This window comes from Schistocerca cancellata, chromosome 6 (genome assembly GCF_023864275.1).
Source record: "Schistocerca cancellata isolate TAMUIC-IGC-003103 chromosome 6, iqSchCanc2.1, whole genome shotgun sequence".
NCBI lineage: Eukaryota > Metazoa > Arthropoda > Insecta > Orthoptera > Acrididae > Schistocerca > Schistocerca cancellata.
Window position 1 is genome coordinate 519,285,941 of NC_064631.1, and position 16,679 is coordinate 519,302,619.

Sequence of the window (16,679 nt, forward strand, 5' to 3'; positions counted from 1 at the left end):
TTCTAGCATTTGTAGACTTAGAGAAAGCTTTTGACAATGTTGACTGGAATACTCTCTTTCAAATTCTAAAGGTGGCAGGGGTAAAATACAGGGAGCGAAAGGCTATTTACAATTTGTACAGAAACCAGATGGCAGTTATAAGAGTCGAGGGACATGAAAGGGAAGCAGTGGTTTGGAAGGGAATAAGATAGGGTTGTAGCCTCTCCTCGATGTTATTCAATCTGTATATTGAGCAAGCAGTAAAGGAAACAAAAGAAAAATTCGGTGTAGGTATTAAAATCCATGGAGAAGAAATAAAAACTTTGAGGTTCGCCGATGACATTGTAATTCTGTCAGAGACAGCAAAGGACTTGGAAGAGCAGTTGAATGGAATGGACAGTGTCTTGAAAAGAGGATATAAGATTAACATCAACAAAAGCAAAACGAGGATAATGGAGTGTAGTCCAATTAAGTCAGGTGATGCCGAGGGAATTAGATTAGGAAATGAGACACTTAAAGTGGCAAAGGAGTTTTGCTATTTGGGGAGCAAAATAACTGATGATGGTTGAAGTAGAGAGGATATAATGGCAATGACAAGGAAAGCGTTGATGAAGAAGAGAAATTTGTTAACATCGAGTATAGATTTAAGTGTCAGGCAGCCGTTTCTGAAAGTATTTGTATGGAGTGTAGCCATGTATGGAAGTGAAACATGGACGATAAATAGTTTGGACAAGAAGAGAATAGAAGCTGTCAAAATGTGGTGCTACAGAAGAATGGTGAAGATTAGATGGGTAGATCACATAACTAATGAGGGGGTTTTGAATAGAATTGGGGAGAAGAGGAGTTTGTGGCACAACTTGACAAGAAGAAGGAACTGGTTGGTAGGACATGTTCTGAGGCATGAATGGATCACAAATTTAGCATTGGAGGGCAGCGTGGAGGGTAAAAATCGTAGAGGGAGACCAAGAGATGAATACACTAAGCAGATTCAGAACGATGTAGGTTGCAGTAAGTACTGGGAGATGAAGCTTGCACAGGATAGAGTAGCATGGAGAGCTGCATCAAACCAGTCTCAGGACTGAAGACAACAACAACAACAACAATAACAACAACCTGCCTGCCCGATTACGGGATCTGACATTCCACACTCTGACCTGTAGAATACCAGTTTTCTTTTTGCTGAAAACAACATTCTGCTGAGTAGTCTTCACCCGGAGATCTGAATGGGGTACTATTTTACCTCCATAATATTTTATCCAAGAGGACACCATCATCATTTAACCATACAGTAAAGCTGCATGGCCTCAGGAAAAATCATGGCTGTAGTTTCCCTTTGCTTTAAGATATTCACAGTACCAGCACAGCAAGATCGTTTTGGTTAGTGTAACATGGCCAGATCAGTCAATCATCCAGACTGTTGCCCCTGCAACTACTGATAAGGCTCCTGCCCCTCTTTAGGAACCACACGTTTGTCTGGCCTCTGAACAGATACCCCTCCATTGTGGTTGCACCTACAGTATGGCTACCTGTATCGCTGAGGCACGGAAGCCTCCCCATCAACGGCAAGGTCCTTGGTTCATGGTGTGTGTGGGGGGGGGGGGGGGGGGGGGGGAGGAGGGGGGTCACTACATATCACATATAAAATTCAAATGTCTCATCTGGAAATTCTCTTTTAATTTACTCTCTTTTAATTTATAATTTTCTCTTTTAATTTACAGATTTGCCTCTGGCGATGCAACATAATAAGGAAAAAAGTTTGCATAAATCTTTCTGTGTCTTTCAGAAATGAGAATGAAAAATGACACAATAGGATGTACGATCCACAGGAAAATTTGTATGTGGCAAGTCGAGGACAGAACAGCCTGTTCCAGAGTATGTTACTTGTACGTTACTGGCATCAGCCTCACCTCTACTGTAAGCATCAGACAGTCCATGGAAATAAACTTGCTCATTGTATTTGACATGCTCATTACACACATTCTCTGTTCTGTAGTCACCGAACTTTGTCTCAATTCCTGTCTTGGTATTATAACCTCTTTTAGATCTTTAGCATCAACTTTTACTTGTAGTGTTCTTTATTGATGAGAGTCTGTTCTGATTCTCAGCATCTTTACTTCTTTTACAATTCCTGGACTGTTCTGTTTTGACTTGCCACATACAGATTTTCCTGTGAACCCTACAGCTTACTCTGTACCTTTTCACTTTTGTGTCAGAAAGACTCAAAAATATTTGTGCAACCTTTTTTGTCAATCTGTTTGTATGGAAGTACACTTATCCTTTATCATTATAAATCAATAGCGTAATTTATCACAGTTCTGTGTTTTGTGAAAAATTCATGACCAACCAAACTGTCAAACAGAAGATCTAATGGTCTCCTGATAATGTGGAACCATTGCCAAACTCGCAAATCCTTAATGATTTGCATCAAAATGGTCACTATCTTCTCTGTTTTTCAATTACCCAAGTCCTAATACTTTCTGATGGATTGCATTTTCATGGATTCTTTTGAATTCCCAGTCAAGTCAGACTTATTAGCTTGCCACTTTCTACTGAGGCTGCATTGTATTCCATTTTTGTTCCTGGCTTCTGTATTTGATACACTCATTTTTAATCTTGTGGTCATCTTTCCAAATCTTTCCCTCTGAAACATAATGCAACTGCCTGATTACACATCAGCTTAGTTTCCCACTGCATTACTCGAGTGCTATGCCAGCAACTTGCACTCATTGTAGTCTATAATGTAATGCCCAGCTACTTGCATTTGAAAAATGTCACCACTTTAGCCTGCCTGCAGGGTCCTCTGTGTACCACTAGATTACACATTGTACAATTTGCAAGTCATGACCAACCTGTCTCTACAGCTTTCTTAAAAATTGCTGTGTTATATTTCCATAGTTTTTATTGACTTTCTTGGTAAGGAATTGAACTTGCTGACTTCTAACATTTTTTTCATTCTTATTGACACTCATGCTATAATGTTGTATTTCCATTTTTTAATAGCATCTTTTCCTTGCAGAAACTGTGACACTCTCTTCTTCTACAGCCATCTCTATAATTTTGGCTAACATTAATTCTTCACCCTGAGAATGAACTATCATTTCTGTTCTGCCATGAGAGAGATACCCTGAATAAATATTGCACTGCTTAATTTTCATAACATGCTGTCAGTTCTGTCATTATATCCCATATTGCTATCCCAGAATGATGCTTAAGAGTTCCATTCCACAATGAGCTTGTCTTACTCCTGCTGGCCTTTGAAATCTTGCATGTTATTTTAGCTTCACAATTGTCAACTAAAATTGCCCATCCATTCTTCTAAGTAGGCAATAAATCCACCACTAGTAATATACTGCAGGCTGAAGCCAATATTCTAGTGTTCACAAACTTCAGTGGTGTCTCCTGCTGTACTGAAACAACAAATTTAAAGGCAGTTTCACAGTTATGTAGAAATTCACTTACATGTGCTTTATTACTACCAAAAGCTGGCTGATAAACTGATGTGCTGCCTACTGGTGATGATTACTGTGCATTGCTGCTACCCATAGTACCTTCCATTTCAGTTTTATTTGCTGCTTCTTTCTTCTTCACTCTGCTGCAGTTGCTGCCCTGCCTCATTGGTTGCCGACCCCCTTCTGTCCACAACATTGCTACCTTGGCCAGCTGCAGACATGTCAGATTCCATCTGACTTGTGCGGTGGCCTGTTTGCTGTTCCATTTGACTTGTGCGAGCCTGTTTGCCTTCTTCCCCATTCTTCGTGTCTCTCTCTCTCCTCTCTCTCTCTCTCTCTCTCTCTCTCTCTCTCTCTCTCTCTCTCTCTCTCTCTCTCTCTCCTTCTTGTTTGTCTAGTGTCTTGCAGAAGGAATGTCAAAGCTGTGCCATTACAGCTTCACATCAGACTCAATAAGTCCTAAGTTCAGGGGCTCTGCATTTATTCTGCTATTCATATTAGTGACACCAAGATAATTTGTACCTCGCACCTGGCTCAAAAAATTAAGAATTGACTGTTGTGTCTGTAGGTAGTCTGGACATTAAGTAACAGAACTGTGGGGGATGTTCATATCAGAGGAAAATGGGAAAGCTAACTGACTGCCATTTTTTTCTTTTTTAAATATGGAACTTGGTGAGTTACAAATTCTGATAAAATTATTGAAGAATAACTCCTCCCTTCTGCGGTGCTAAGAAAACTATGTCAACTATGTGACCAGAAGTCAGCACTACGTCTGACAACATACAAAAACTAACAAGACTACAAGACATCTCCGAGTGTGTTCAGAATCTAAGTACACAGTTGAGCAGATGGTATGCAGACTAACTTCACGAGTTACAGCTGCCTTGGATTTCCTTTTCTGGTTAAATTAAACTGTCATGCTTGTCATACATCTGGTACTAACTGAACAGTGTCACTCTGCCCTAGCATTCCCACAGTGTATACTGGGCCAAAACACACAAGCAACCCCAATATTATCTTTGTCTGCGTGTATGTGTGTAAACATAACAACAGCTTTCGCAACAACCGGTTGCTTCATCAGGAAAGAGGGAAGGAGAGGGAAAGACGAAAGGATGTGGGTTTTAATGGAGAGGGTAAGGAGTCATTCCAATCCCGGGAGCGGAAAGACTTACCTTAGGGGGAAAAAAGGACAGGTATACACTTGCACACACACACACATATCCATCCGCACATCTCTTTTAGTTCTTGCCAGTAGTTTCACTTTGTATTCACCCTCTCCTTTTTACCGTAATCTACTATACAATTTTATCCCGCCGATATATACTCAATAATACATAATAATACGTAACCCACTTCCAAACCATAACCAAAAAAAATTTTTTTTTCCACTTTCAACACTACCGCTGCTATAAAATCCACCGTTTCTAGTTCACAAACAGTTCCTTTCACCTATTAAACAACCATTTTGGCTAGTTCTAATAACTTTTGCTTTATTCCCATTTCCATTTTTCTCACATCACTGATCATTTTTAGCCACTTCCCACAGGTTTTAACGTCATTATTTCTTCGTCAGACAATTGTTAGCCTCATCTTCATAATCTGCCACCACAAAACCACTCCTTTTAATACATTTACACGTAGTGTTTTCGAAATTTTCCCGAATTTCTCCACCCTTTAACGTGTTTTGGCGGCAACACAACAATATGTTGTTGAAAGACAGGTGAGGTATGAGCGGCGGCAACTTGAAATTAGCGGAGGTTGAGGCCTGGCGGATAACGAGAAGAGAGGATATACTGAAGGGCAAGTTCCCATCTCCGGAGTTCTGACAGGTTGGTGTTAGTGGGAAGTATCCAGATAACCCGGACGGTGTAACACTGTGCCAAGATGTGCTGGCCGTGCACCAAGGCATGTTTAGCTACAGGGTGATCCTCATTACCAACAAACACTGTCTGCCTGTGTCCATTCATGTGAATGGACAGTTTGTTGCTGGTCATTCCCACATAGAAAGCTTCACAGTGTAGGCAGGTCAGTTAGTAAATCACGTTGATGCTTTCACACGTGGCTCTGCCTTTGATCGTGTACACCTTCCAGGTTACAGGACTGGAGTAGGTGGTGGTGGGAGGGTGCATGGGACAGGTTTTACACTGGGGGCGGTTACAAGGGTAGGAGCCAGAGGGTAGGGAAGGTGGTTTGGGGATTTCATAGGGATGAACTAAGAGGTTACGAAGGTTAGGTGGATGGCGGAAAGACACTCTTGGTGGAGTGGGGAGGATTTCATGAAGGATGGATCTCATTTCAGGGCAGGATTTGAGGAAGTCATATCCCTGCTGGAGAGCCACATTCAGAGTCTGATCCAGTCCCGGAAAGTATCCTGTCACAAGTGGGGCACTTTTGGGGTTCTTCTGTGGGAGGTTCTTGGTTTGAAGGGATGAGGAAGTGGCTCTGGTTATTTGCTTCTGTACCAGGTCGGGAGGGTAGTTGCAGGATGCGAAAGCTGTTTTCAGGTTTTTGGTGTAACGGTTTAGGGATTCCGGACTGGAGCAGATTCGTTTGCTATGAAGACCTAGGCTGTAGGGAAGGGACCGTTTGATGTGGAATGGGTGGCAGCTGTCATAATGGAGGTACTGTTGCTTGTTGGTGGGTTTGATGTGGACGGACGTGTGAAGCTGGCCATTGGACAGATGGAGGTCAACGTCAAGGAAAGTGGCATGGGATTTAGAGTAGGACCAGGTGAATCTGATGGAACCAAAGGAGTTGAGGTTGGAGAGGAAATTCTGGAGTTCTTCTTCACTGTGAGTCCAGATCATGAAGATGTCATCAATAAATCTGTACCAAACTTTGGGTTTGCAGGCCTGGGTAACCAAGAAGGCTTCCTCTAAGCGACCCATGAATAGGTTGGCGTACAAGGGGGCCATCCTGGTACCCATGGCTGTTCCCTTTAATTGTTGGTATGTCTGGCCTTCAAAAGTGAAGAAGTTGTGGGTCAGGATGAAGCTGGCTATGGTAATGAGGAAAGAGGTTTTAGGTAGGGTGGCAGGTGATTGGCATGAAAGGAAGTGCTCCATCGCAGCGAGGCCATGGACGTGCGGAATATTTGTGTATAAGGAAGTGGCATCAATGGTTACAAGGATGGTTTCCGGAGGTAACAGACTGGGTAAGGATTCCAGGCTTTCGAGAAAGTGGTTGGTGTCTTTGATGAAGGATGGGAGACTGCATGTAATGGGTTGAAGGTGTTGATCTATGTAAGCAGAGATACGTTCTGTGGGGGCTTGGTAACCAGCTACAATGGGGTGGCCGGGATGATTGGGTTTGTGAATTTTAGGAAGAAGGTAGAAGGTAGGGGTGCGGGGTGTCAGTGGGGTCAGGAGGTTGATGGAGTCAGGTGAAAGGTTTTGTAGGGGGCCTAAGGTTCTGAGGATTCCTTGAAGCTCTGCCTGAACATCAGGAATGGGATTACCTTGGCAAACTTTGTATGTAGTGTTGTCTGAAAGCTGACGCAGTCCCTCAGCCACATACTCCCAACGATCAAGTACTACTGTCGTGGAACCCTTGTCCGCCGGAAGAATGACGATGGAACGGTCAGCCTTCAGATCACGGATAGCTTGGGCTTCAGCAGTGGTGATGTTGGGAGTAGGATTAAGGTTTTTTTATGAAGGATTGAGAGGCAAGGCTGGAAGGTTTGGAGGGGGTGATTTTGAGGAAGAGGAGGTGGGTCCCGCTGTGACGGAGGACGGTACTGTTCCAAGCAGGGTTCAATTTGGATAATGTCTTGGGGAGTTGGATCATTAGGAGTAGGATTAGGATCATTTTTCTTTGTGGCAAAGTGATATTTCCAGCAGAGAGTACGAGTGTAGGACAGTAAATCTTTGATGAGGGCTGTTTGGTTGAATCTGGGAGTGGGGCTGAAGGTGAGGCCTTTGGATAGGACAGAGGTTTCGGATTGGGAGAGAGGTTTGGAGGAAAGGTTAACTACTGAATTAGGGTGTTGTGGTTCCAGATTGTGTTGATTGGAATTTTGAGGTTTTGGAGGGAGTGGAGCTGGAAGTGGGAGGTTGAGTAGATGGGAGAGACTGGCTTTGTGTGCACTGAGAGGAGGTTGAGGTTTGCTGGAAAGGTTGTGAAGGGTGAGTGAGTTGCCTTTCCGGAGGTGGGAAACCAGGAGATTGGATAGTTTTTTAAGGTGGAGGGTAGCATGCTGTTCTAATTTGCGGTTGGCCTGTAGGAGGATGCTCTGAACAGCCGGTGTGGATGTGGGAGAGGAAAGATTGAGGACTTTTATTAAGGATAGGAGTTGACGGGTGTGTTCATTGACTGTGTTGACGTGTAGGTGAAGGATTAGGTGGGTGAGGGCAATGGATTGTTCAGTTTGGAACTGGTATAGGGACTGATGGAAAGAAGGGTTGCAGCCAGAGATGGGAACTTTAAGTGTGAGGCCTTTGGGGGTAATGCCAAATGTCAGACAAGCCTGAGAAAATAAAATATGGGAGAGTAATCTGGCTAGGGCAAAGGCATGTTTGCGGAGGGAATGTAAATAAAACTTAATGGGGTCGTTGTAGAGGTGTTGTGAGGGTGACATGGTATTAGAAGGTGGAAAGTGTAACATGAGGGAGAAATGAAAATTATATATATATATATATATATATATATATATATATATATATATATATATATATATATAAAGAAAGATGATGAGACTTACCAAACAAAAGCGCTGGCAGGTCGATAGACACACAAACAAACACAAACATACACACAAAATCTAGCTTTCGCAACCAACGGTTGCCTCGTCAGGAAAGAGGGAAGGAGAAGGAAAGACAAAAGGATATGGGTTTTAAGGGAGAGGGTAAGGAGTCATTCCAATCCCGGGAGCGAAAAGACTTACCTTAGGGGGAAAAAAGGACAGGTATACACTCGCACACACACACATATCCATCCGCATATACACAGACACAAGCAGACATTTGTAAAGGCAAAGAGTTTGGGCAGAGATGTCAGTCGGGACGGAAGTACAGAGGCAAAGATGATGTTGAAAGACAGGTGAGATATGAGCGGCGGCAGATTGAAATTAGAAATTAGCGGAGATTGAGGCCTGGCGGATAGCGAGAAGAGAGGATATGCTGAAGGGCAAGTTCCCATCTCCGGAGTTCAGACAGGTTGGTGTTAGTGGGAAGTATCCAGATAACCCGGACGGTGTAACACTGTGCCAAGATGTGCTGGCCGTGCACCAAGGCATGTTTAGCCACAGGGTGATCCTCATTACCAACAAACACTGTCTGCCTGTGTCCATTCATGCGAATGGACAGTTTGTTGCTGGTCATTCCCACATAGAACGCTTCACAGACATACTTATACCTGTCCTTTTTTCCCCCTAAGGTAAGTCTTTCCGCTCCCGGGATTGGAATGACTCCTTACCCTCTCCCTTAAAACCCATATCCTTTTGTCTTTCCTTCTCCTTCCCTCTTTCCTGACGAGGCAACCAAGTTGCGAAAGCTAGATTTTGTGTGTATGTTTGTGTTTGTTTGTGTGTCTATCGACCTGCCAGCGCTTTTGTTTGGTAAGTCTCATCATCTTTCTTTTTAAATATATTTTTCCCACGTGGAATGTTTCCCTCTATTATATATATATATATATATATATATATATATATATATATATATATATATATATATATATATATATAGACTTACCAAACAAAAGCGCTGGCAGGTCGATAGACACACAAACAAACACAAACATACACACAAAATTCTAGCTTTCGCAACCAACGGCTGCCTCGTCAGGAAAGAGGGAAGGAGAGGGAAAGACAAAGGGATATGGGTTTTAAGGGAGAGGGTAAGGAGTCATTCCAATCCCGGGAGCGGAATGACTTACCTTAGGGGGAAAAAAGGACAGGTATACACTCGCACACACACACATATCCATTCGCATATACACAGATTATGAAAATGAGGCTAACAATTGTCTGACGAAGAAATAATGACGTTAAAACCTGTGGGAAGCGGCTAAAAATGATCAGTGATGTGAGTAAAACGGAAATGGAAATAAAGCAAAAGTTATTAGAACTAGCCGAAATGGTTGTTTAATAGGTGAAAGGAACTGTTTGTGAACTAGAAACGGTGGATTTTATAGCAGTGGTAGTGTTGAAAGCGGAAAAAAAAATTTTTTTTTGGTTATGGTTTGGAAGTGGGTTATGTATTATTACGTATTATTGAGTATATATCGGCGGGATAAAATTGTATAGTAGATTACGGGAAAAAGGAGAAGGTGAATACAAAGTGAAACTACTGGCAAGAACTAAAAGAGATGTGCGGATGGATATGTGTGTGTGTGCGCAAGTGTATACCTGTCCTTTTTTCCCCCTAAGGTAAGTCTTTCTGCTCCCGGGATTGGAATGACTCCTTACCCTCTCCATTAAAACCCACATCCTTTCGTCTTTCCCTCTCCTGCCCTCTTTCCTGATGCAGAAACCGTTTGTTGCGAAAGCTTGAATTTTGTGTGTATGTTTGTGTTTGTTTGTGTGTCTATCGACCTGCCAGCACTTTTGTTTGGTAAGTTTCATCATATTTGTTTTTAGATATGTTTTTCCCCTGTGGAATGTTTCCCTCTATTATGAACATAACAAGATTTAGATAATGATAATAATACACTCCTGGAAATGGAAAAAAGAACACATTGACACCGGTGTGTCAGACCCACTATACTTGCTCCGGACACTGCGAGAGGGCTGTACAAGCAATGATCACACGCACGGCACAGCGGACACACCAGGAACCGCGGTGTTGGCCGTCGAATGGCGCTAGCTGCGCAGCATTTGTGCACCGCCGCCGTCAGTGTCAGCCAGTTTGCCGTGGCATACGGAGCTCCATCGCAGTCTTTAACACTGGTAGCATGCCGCGACAGCGTGGACGTGAACCGTATGTGCAGTTGACGGACTTTGAGCGAGGGCGTATAGTGGGCATGCGGGAGGCCGGGTGGACGTACCGCCGAATTGCTCAACACGTGGGGCGTGAGGTCTCCACAGTACATTGATGTTGTCGCCAGTGGTCGGCGGAAGGTGCACGTGCCCGTCGACCTGGGACCGGACCGCAGCGACGCACGGATGCACGCCAAGACCGTAGGATCCTATGCAGTGCCGTAGGGGACCGCACCGCCACTTCCCAGCAAATTAGGGACACTGTTGCTCCTGGGGTATCGGCGAGGACCATTCGCAACCGTCTCCATGAAGCTGGGCTACGGTCCCGCACACCGTTAGGCCGTCTTCCGCTCACGCCCCAACATCGTGCAGCCCACCTCCAGTGGTGTCGCGACAGGCGTGAATGGAGGGACGAATGGAGACGTGTCATCTTCAGCAATGAGAGTCGCTTCTGCCTTGGTGCCAATGACGGTCGTATGCGTGTTTGGCAACGTGCAGGTGAGCACCACAATCAGGACTGCATACGACTGAGGCACACAGGGCCAACACCCGGCATCATGGTGTGGGAAGCGATCTCCTACACTGGCCGTACACCACTGGTGATCGTCGAGGGGACACTGAATAGTGCACGGTACATCCAAACCGTCATCGAACCCATCGTTCTACCATTCCTAGACCGGCAAGGGAACTTGCTGTTCCAACAGGACAATGCATGTCCGCATGTATCCCGTGCCACCCAACGTGCTCTAGAAGGTGTAAGTCAACTACCCTGGCCAGCAAGATCTCCAGATCTGTCCCCCATTGAGCATGTTTGGGACTGGATGAAGCGTCGTCTCACGCGGTCTGCATGTCCAGCACGAACGCTGGTCCAACTGAGGCGCCAGGTGGAAATGGCATGGCAAGCCATTCCACAGGACTACATCCAGCATCTCTACGATCGTCTCCATGGAAGAATATCAGCCTGCATTGCTGCGAAAGGTGGATATACACTGTACTAGTGCCGACATTGTGCATGCTCTGTTGCCTGTGTCTATGTGCCTGTGGTTCTGTCAGTGTGATCATGTGATGTATCTGACCCCAGGAATGTGTCAATAAAGTTTCCCCTTTCTGGGACAATGAATTCACGGTGTTCATATTTCAATTTCCAGGAGTGTATAATAGTCACTGTCAATAATTTTTTGACCCTTTCGTATATTAAATATACCATTCTGCCCATTTTTAATTAGCAGTATTTCTGCATATATAATCAACAACACTTTTCCACTAGAAGCCATGACATTTATAGAATCTAAGCAGTTTCAGTTTTGTTGCTGTACAAACATTGTGGTCTTTTTTTTAATGCAACTGAAAAATATTCTCTCTACATCAGCCAACTGTTACATATTTATATTATGGGCTCTCTCACTCATTATTGATAACGTTCTTTTACTAAGCAATTAACACAGGAAATTCTCATAATCGTGGTGAGTGAAGTATCATGCAGATCACATCTTTAATGCTTAGAAATGTTTCCAATCTGCCAACTAGTAACTGCAATCATTCAACACTCATAATACCCAAATTAACATGTTTAATCAAACAACGGAAAATCTGCACTGGAATAACGACAATATTATGAAAAGGAAAGATTGCTACTCCTCGTATAGAGGAGATACTGAATCACAGACATACAGCAATGAAAAGAATGCCATAAATTTTTTGGTCAAAACATCTTTTTTTTTTATAAAGTAGACAACACACACATTCATGCAAGCACAAGTCAAAGACAAAGACAAAGACAGTGGTCATATGTGTGTGAGTTGTACTTGTGTGAATGTGTGTGTATGTTGTCTACTATAGAAAAAGGGCTTTTGGCCAAAACCTCAACTTGTATGGCCATCCTTTTATTGTGTCTATCTGCAACTCAACATCTCATCTATATGGAAATTAACAGGTCTTTATATGTTATGATATAGTTTATATAAAGAAAATCCTGATTTCTCTTTTTTTCTCACCGTGTTCCAGAGATGTCTACAAGAAGCTGGAGAGAAGCAGCAAGTATTATGATTGCTGCACGAACTTCATTCCAGCAAATCCCTAAATCCACTGCCAACTACAAGATCCTTATGCTAAAAAGGGGTAAGACCAGTCCTTTCATGCCAGGAAGTTATGTGTTTCCTGGTGGAGTAGCAGAGTCTTCAGATGGTTCTAAGGAGTGGTTGCAATTGTATAAAGACAATGGATACACCATCACAGAAGAAAACGCAGGAGGTAGAACACAAAACATGAACATTTCACAATATATCCCAGAGATTCTGCCACTAAAGATTGCAGCTATCAGAGAAACATTTGAAGAAGCAGGAATTCTTTTGTGCAAAAATAAGCATGTCCATTTACAGTCTCCAGTGTCATACTGGGCTTCATATATTTCAAGCTATGAAACAGAAACCTGGCAGAATAAGGTGAAAAAAGATCCAAGTCAGTTTTTGGACCTGTGTAAACATTTTGAATGTGTTCCAGACATTTGGGCACTTCACCTGTGGAGCAACTGGCTCACACCAACACACAATACACGAAGATTTAATACAACCTTTTTCTTAGCAGTCTTAGACCAGATGCCTCCAGCAATATGTGATAAAACTGAAATGGATGAAATGCAGGTATTTTATATAAATTTTTTACTGCTGTAACTTATAGTGTCTGAATTTATTTCCAAAGAGCAGCATAAAGTATTTGCATGTTCTTTATTACCAGTGGTTATCTGTGAGTGAATTGCTGTCTATGAGCAACGTCTGCAAAATATGGTTGCCACCCCCTCAAGTTTATGAACTATCTAGACTATACAATTTTAATGATGTGGAAACTTTAGTTAATTTTGCACATGAAAGAGTCAAATCTGGATGTCCTTTCTGGATGCCTGTGCACATGAAAACAACAGATGGACTACTCTTCATACTTCCAGGTACTTGTTTTTACTTTTTATCTTAAACTGTACTTCCCACATTTGATAAACCAAATATCTAGCAAGACAGCAATATGAGAACTAGACCAGGCAGAAAAGAAAAGTTACATTTTAGAAAGTTATAAGGTTGTTGATGTAGCCAGCTAAATGTAGAAAACTGCCAGACAGGCCTCATTTGGAAGAAATTATAACTTTCTATACCACCAGCTGCAGTTTTGTAGATATAATTTGTAACACTTTAAAAAACTTTTTTTTCCTGTGTGTGATTATTGAAAGCAAACCATCAGCAGCTTCTGGAGGATATAAATACTTACTGCTTTTGTTTTCAGTAAGATATTCACTTCTTTGGAGCAGGGGGCAAAATCCTTTATTTTTTTCCTTGTGCATGGATACCTTTTTAGTCTGTCATACTTACAGCGAGAAGGGTCATTGCATGGATAAGGAATCTCACCATTTTATTGTACAATAATATTGCTCCATATTTTCATATAGCTTCAGCACTATTCTACCTTGACCAGTAAATGAAATTAAATTTATCAGGGAGAAAATTGGTTCTTTCACAGTCTAGAAACTGGAATTTATTTCAGAGGACTGAGCTTAAACTTTCATTCCAGCCACCTTACTTATATGTCATATTAAAAACAAATAATGGAAATTCCAGGTTGGAAATCAATAATATTATGAAAAGGATAAATTGCTACTCACCATAAAGATAACATGTTGAGTTGCAGACAAGCACAACAAAAACACTGTTACACATCGAGCCAGGGCCTTCTTCAGAAAAAAAAAGAAACATACTCACATTCGTGCAAGTAAACACATCTCATGTGCACATGATTGCTATCTCCAGCCACTGCACCCAGAATGCAGCTTTTGAAATTAAATCATTCTGCTTTTTGCTGTTAAAACATTATTTGTTGCAACTGCAGTTTCAACATGTGGTCTTTTTCAAGCATTCTGAAAACAAAATTTTTAGGTTACTGATGTGGAATGTTGTAACCCTTCCAATAATATACAGGTGTGACATGCTGTGTATGAGCAGTTGCATGTGAATGTATTCTTACTTTGGTGTTATGAAATCTTTCAGAGACAGATCTGCTATGTGGTAGGGATAAATATTTAGTTTTAGCTTCTTCCTCTTTCTGCAGCATTATGTCATCAGTAGCACTGTGACAGCATAATTTTGCACCAAACATGATTTTGCACCAAACATTTTGTCAATCATTTGTGCAGGAATTATTGTGGATGATATTTTCAGTGCAAATGGGCTTACAATAGATGCCAAATCTATGAGCACCATTGTTGTTTTTTATAGTCAGATCCAAAACCTTCATAGTGTGTTGTTTTTCTAACTCCATAGTTGAAATTAATGTTAGTGTGCATACTACTGTGTTGTGCTAACATGATGTCAGTACCACTGAGTGATCCTGTAAACAGTACTAATGTGTCATCCATGTATCTATTATAGAATTAAATTTTATTAACTGTGGTGGATAATTTCTTAAAGAATTGACTTTCAAGATGGTTAACAAAAATGTCAGCTAGTGCACTCATTATACAACTACCCACAGCGATGCCCTTCAGTTGTGAAAAAATTTCATCATTGAACTTGGAATAGTTATAGAAGAGTATTAGACATAATAAGCTGATGATCTAATTAATTTCTTGTACACTGACTTTCTGGTGTTTGAGAAGATTCTGTTCAATGAGATCAATATTGTCTTCAATCAGAATGTTAGTAAATAAATTATCTCTATCAAAAGATACAAATTTAGCATTAGTAGGAAAGGAGATGTCTTTAATTTTGGCTGTTAGTTCAACTGAAGTTTTAACAGTATAGTTTTCTTTAAAATGTAATATTCTCTATATAGTGTATCAAATTTTTTGCTGACTTTACAGGCAAGGCTATCTATATAATTGACAATTGTACAAATCAGGATACCACTTTTATGGATCTTGGGTTGAGTATGTAAAATACGGACGCACAGGTTCATAACAGAAATTTGTTGCACATCTTTTTGAGAAAAAAATAAAATCACACTTCTTTACTGTTTTTCTAATTAAGGTATTAAATTTGTTACTTGGATCATTATTTAAATTTACAGTACCATTGGCAGACAAAAATCATGTACTTTATTAATGTAATTGTCTCGATTGATAAAAACCAAACTGTTCCCTTTATCTGCCTTGAAAGTGATGGCATTTTTCTCAATTAATATCTTGTTAATTTTGTGAATTGTCTGGTTTTTTGAGCTTGTGTGGTTGTTATTATCTCTCTCTCTCTCTCTCTCTCTCTCTCTCTCTCTCTCTCGGTTTATATGAGCAGTAATAATCTTTGCAATTTTAACTGTGGCTCTAGTCTGTTATAAGAGAGGTAACTAGGCAATGTATAGGGCAGATTGACTGGTATTGTTTTTACCAAAAGTGAGATGGAGACTTTAAATATGGATTTACAATGTTTAAGGCAATTTTACAGTTGACAGTTACATTCCTAAACATGCTACCTTTCATATTGGAGATTAGATTATATTTTAAACCTGAGGATTTTGGTGCAAAGTTTATCAACAGTATTCCGGGATTTTTTTGGCTCTGGATTTAGTGGAGTATTGGTAGGGAGTTTCGGGGGCTGTGGCCAATTGAAAAAGGCAGCTAGGTAAGGCCTGGGTGCTATGAGGTGTTGGCACAGTGGAATACTGTGGGAAGGATAGGGACTGGACAATGGTGCCCCAAGGCAATTGTAAGACGTCAGCAGATTATATAACTTATGGAGGTTGTGTCTGGTAAGCTCTTCCAGTTGCTGAAGGGAAAGGGATTCAGTTTCAGAAATGTTATGTTTGTTGCAGGGAGTGCACAATAACAGTATCTTGTGGAGGGTACAGAGTTGGTTCTGTGATACCTCTGTGATGGAGATGTGTTTTAGCAGTATGAGGTTTGTGAAAGACAGGGTCTGGCAGAATCTGAAGAGGTGATGGTGTGATCCAGAGAAAGGAATTTTAATGATAAGGCAATTGGGCGGGAGGAGGGAGGGGGGATAGATTCCATGTTTTAGGCAGTATTTAAGGAGTAGGATGTGGGACAGGGTTTCAGCCAGGGAAAGAAATACTTTTTTGAACTGGTGCAGAAAGATGGAACAGGGTTCCAATTATGCAAAGGTGGCTTTGGGGAAACAGGAAATCATGCAGGAAATTGGCAAGTGAAAGCATTAGGTGATTGTGAGGGGAGCTGGATAATAGAAAAGGAAGGGTAAAAAGACATACATACATGCAAAAATACACACAAATATGTAAAATTGCACAAATACTTTAAAATATGTAAAATTACACACAAACATGCACAAACAGGTAAAAAATGTACCGAAATGTTGGAAAAAAGAATAGAACAAATGAGGTATGGGAGT

The 16,679-nt window shown here is 41.5% G+C and overlaps 1 protein-coding gene across 2 annotated transcripts in view; it reads left to right on the forward strand.

Moving 5' to 3' along the window:
* LOC126190829 (acyl-coenzyme A diphosphatase NUDT19) overlaps positions 1-16,679 on the forward strand; it is a 72,411-nt gene that overhangs the window by 24,865 nt on the left and 30,867 nt on the right. For both annotated transcript variants that reach the window (XM_049931405.1, XM_049931404.1), the window contains exons 2-3: positions 12,346-12,980; positions 13,075-13,282. In XM_049931405.1, the coding sequence (XP_049787362.1) occupies positions 12,348-12,980; positions 13,075-13,282 (841 nt within the window). In that variant the 5' untranslated portion in view covers positions 12,346-12,347. The remainder of the gene's footprint in view (positions 1-12,345; positions 12,981-13,074; positions 13,283-16,679) is intronic.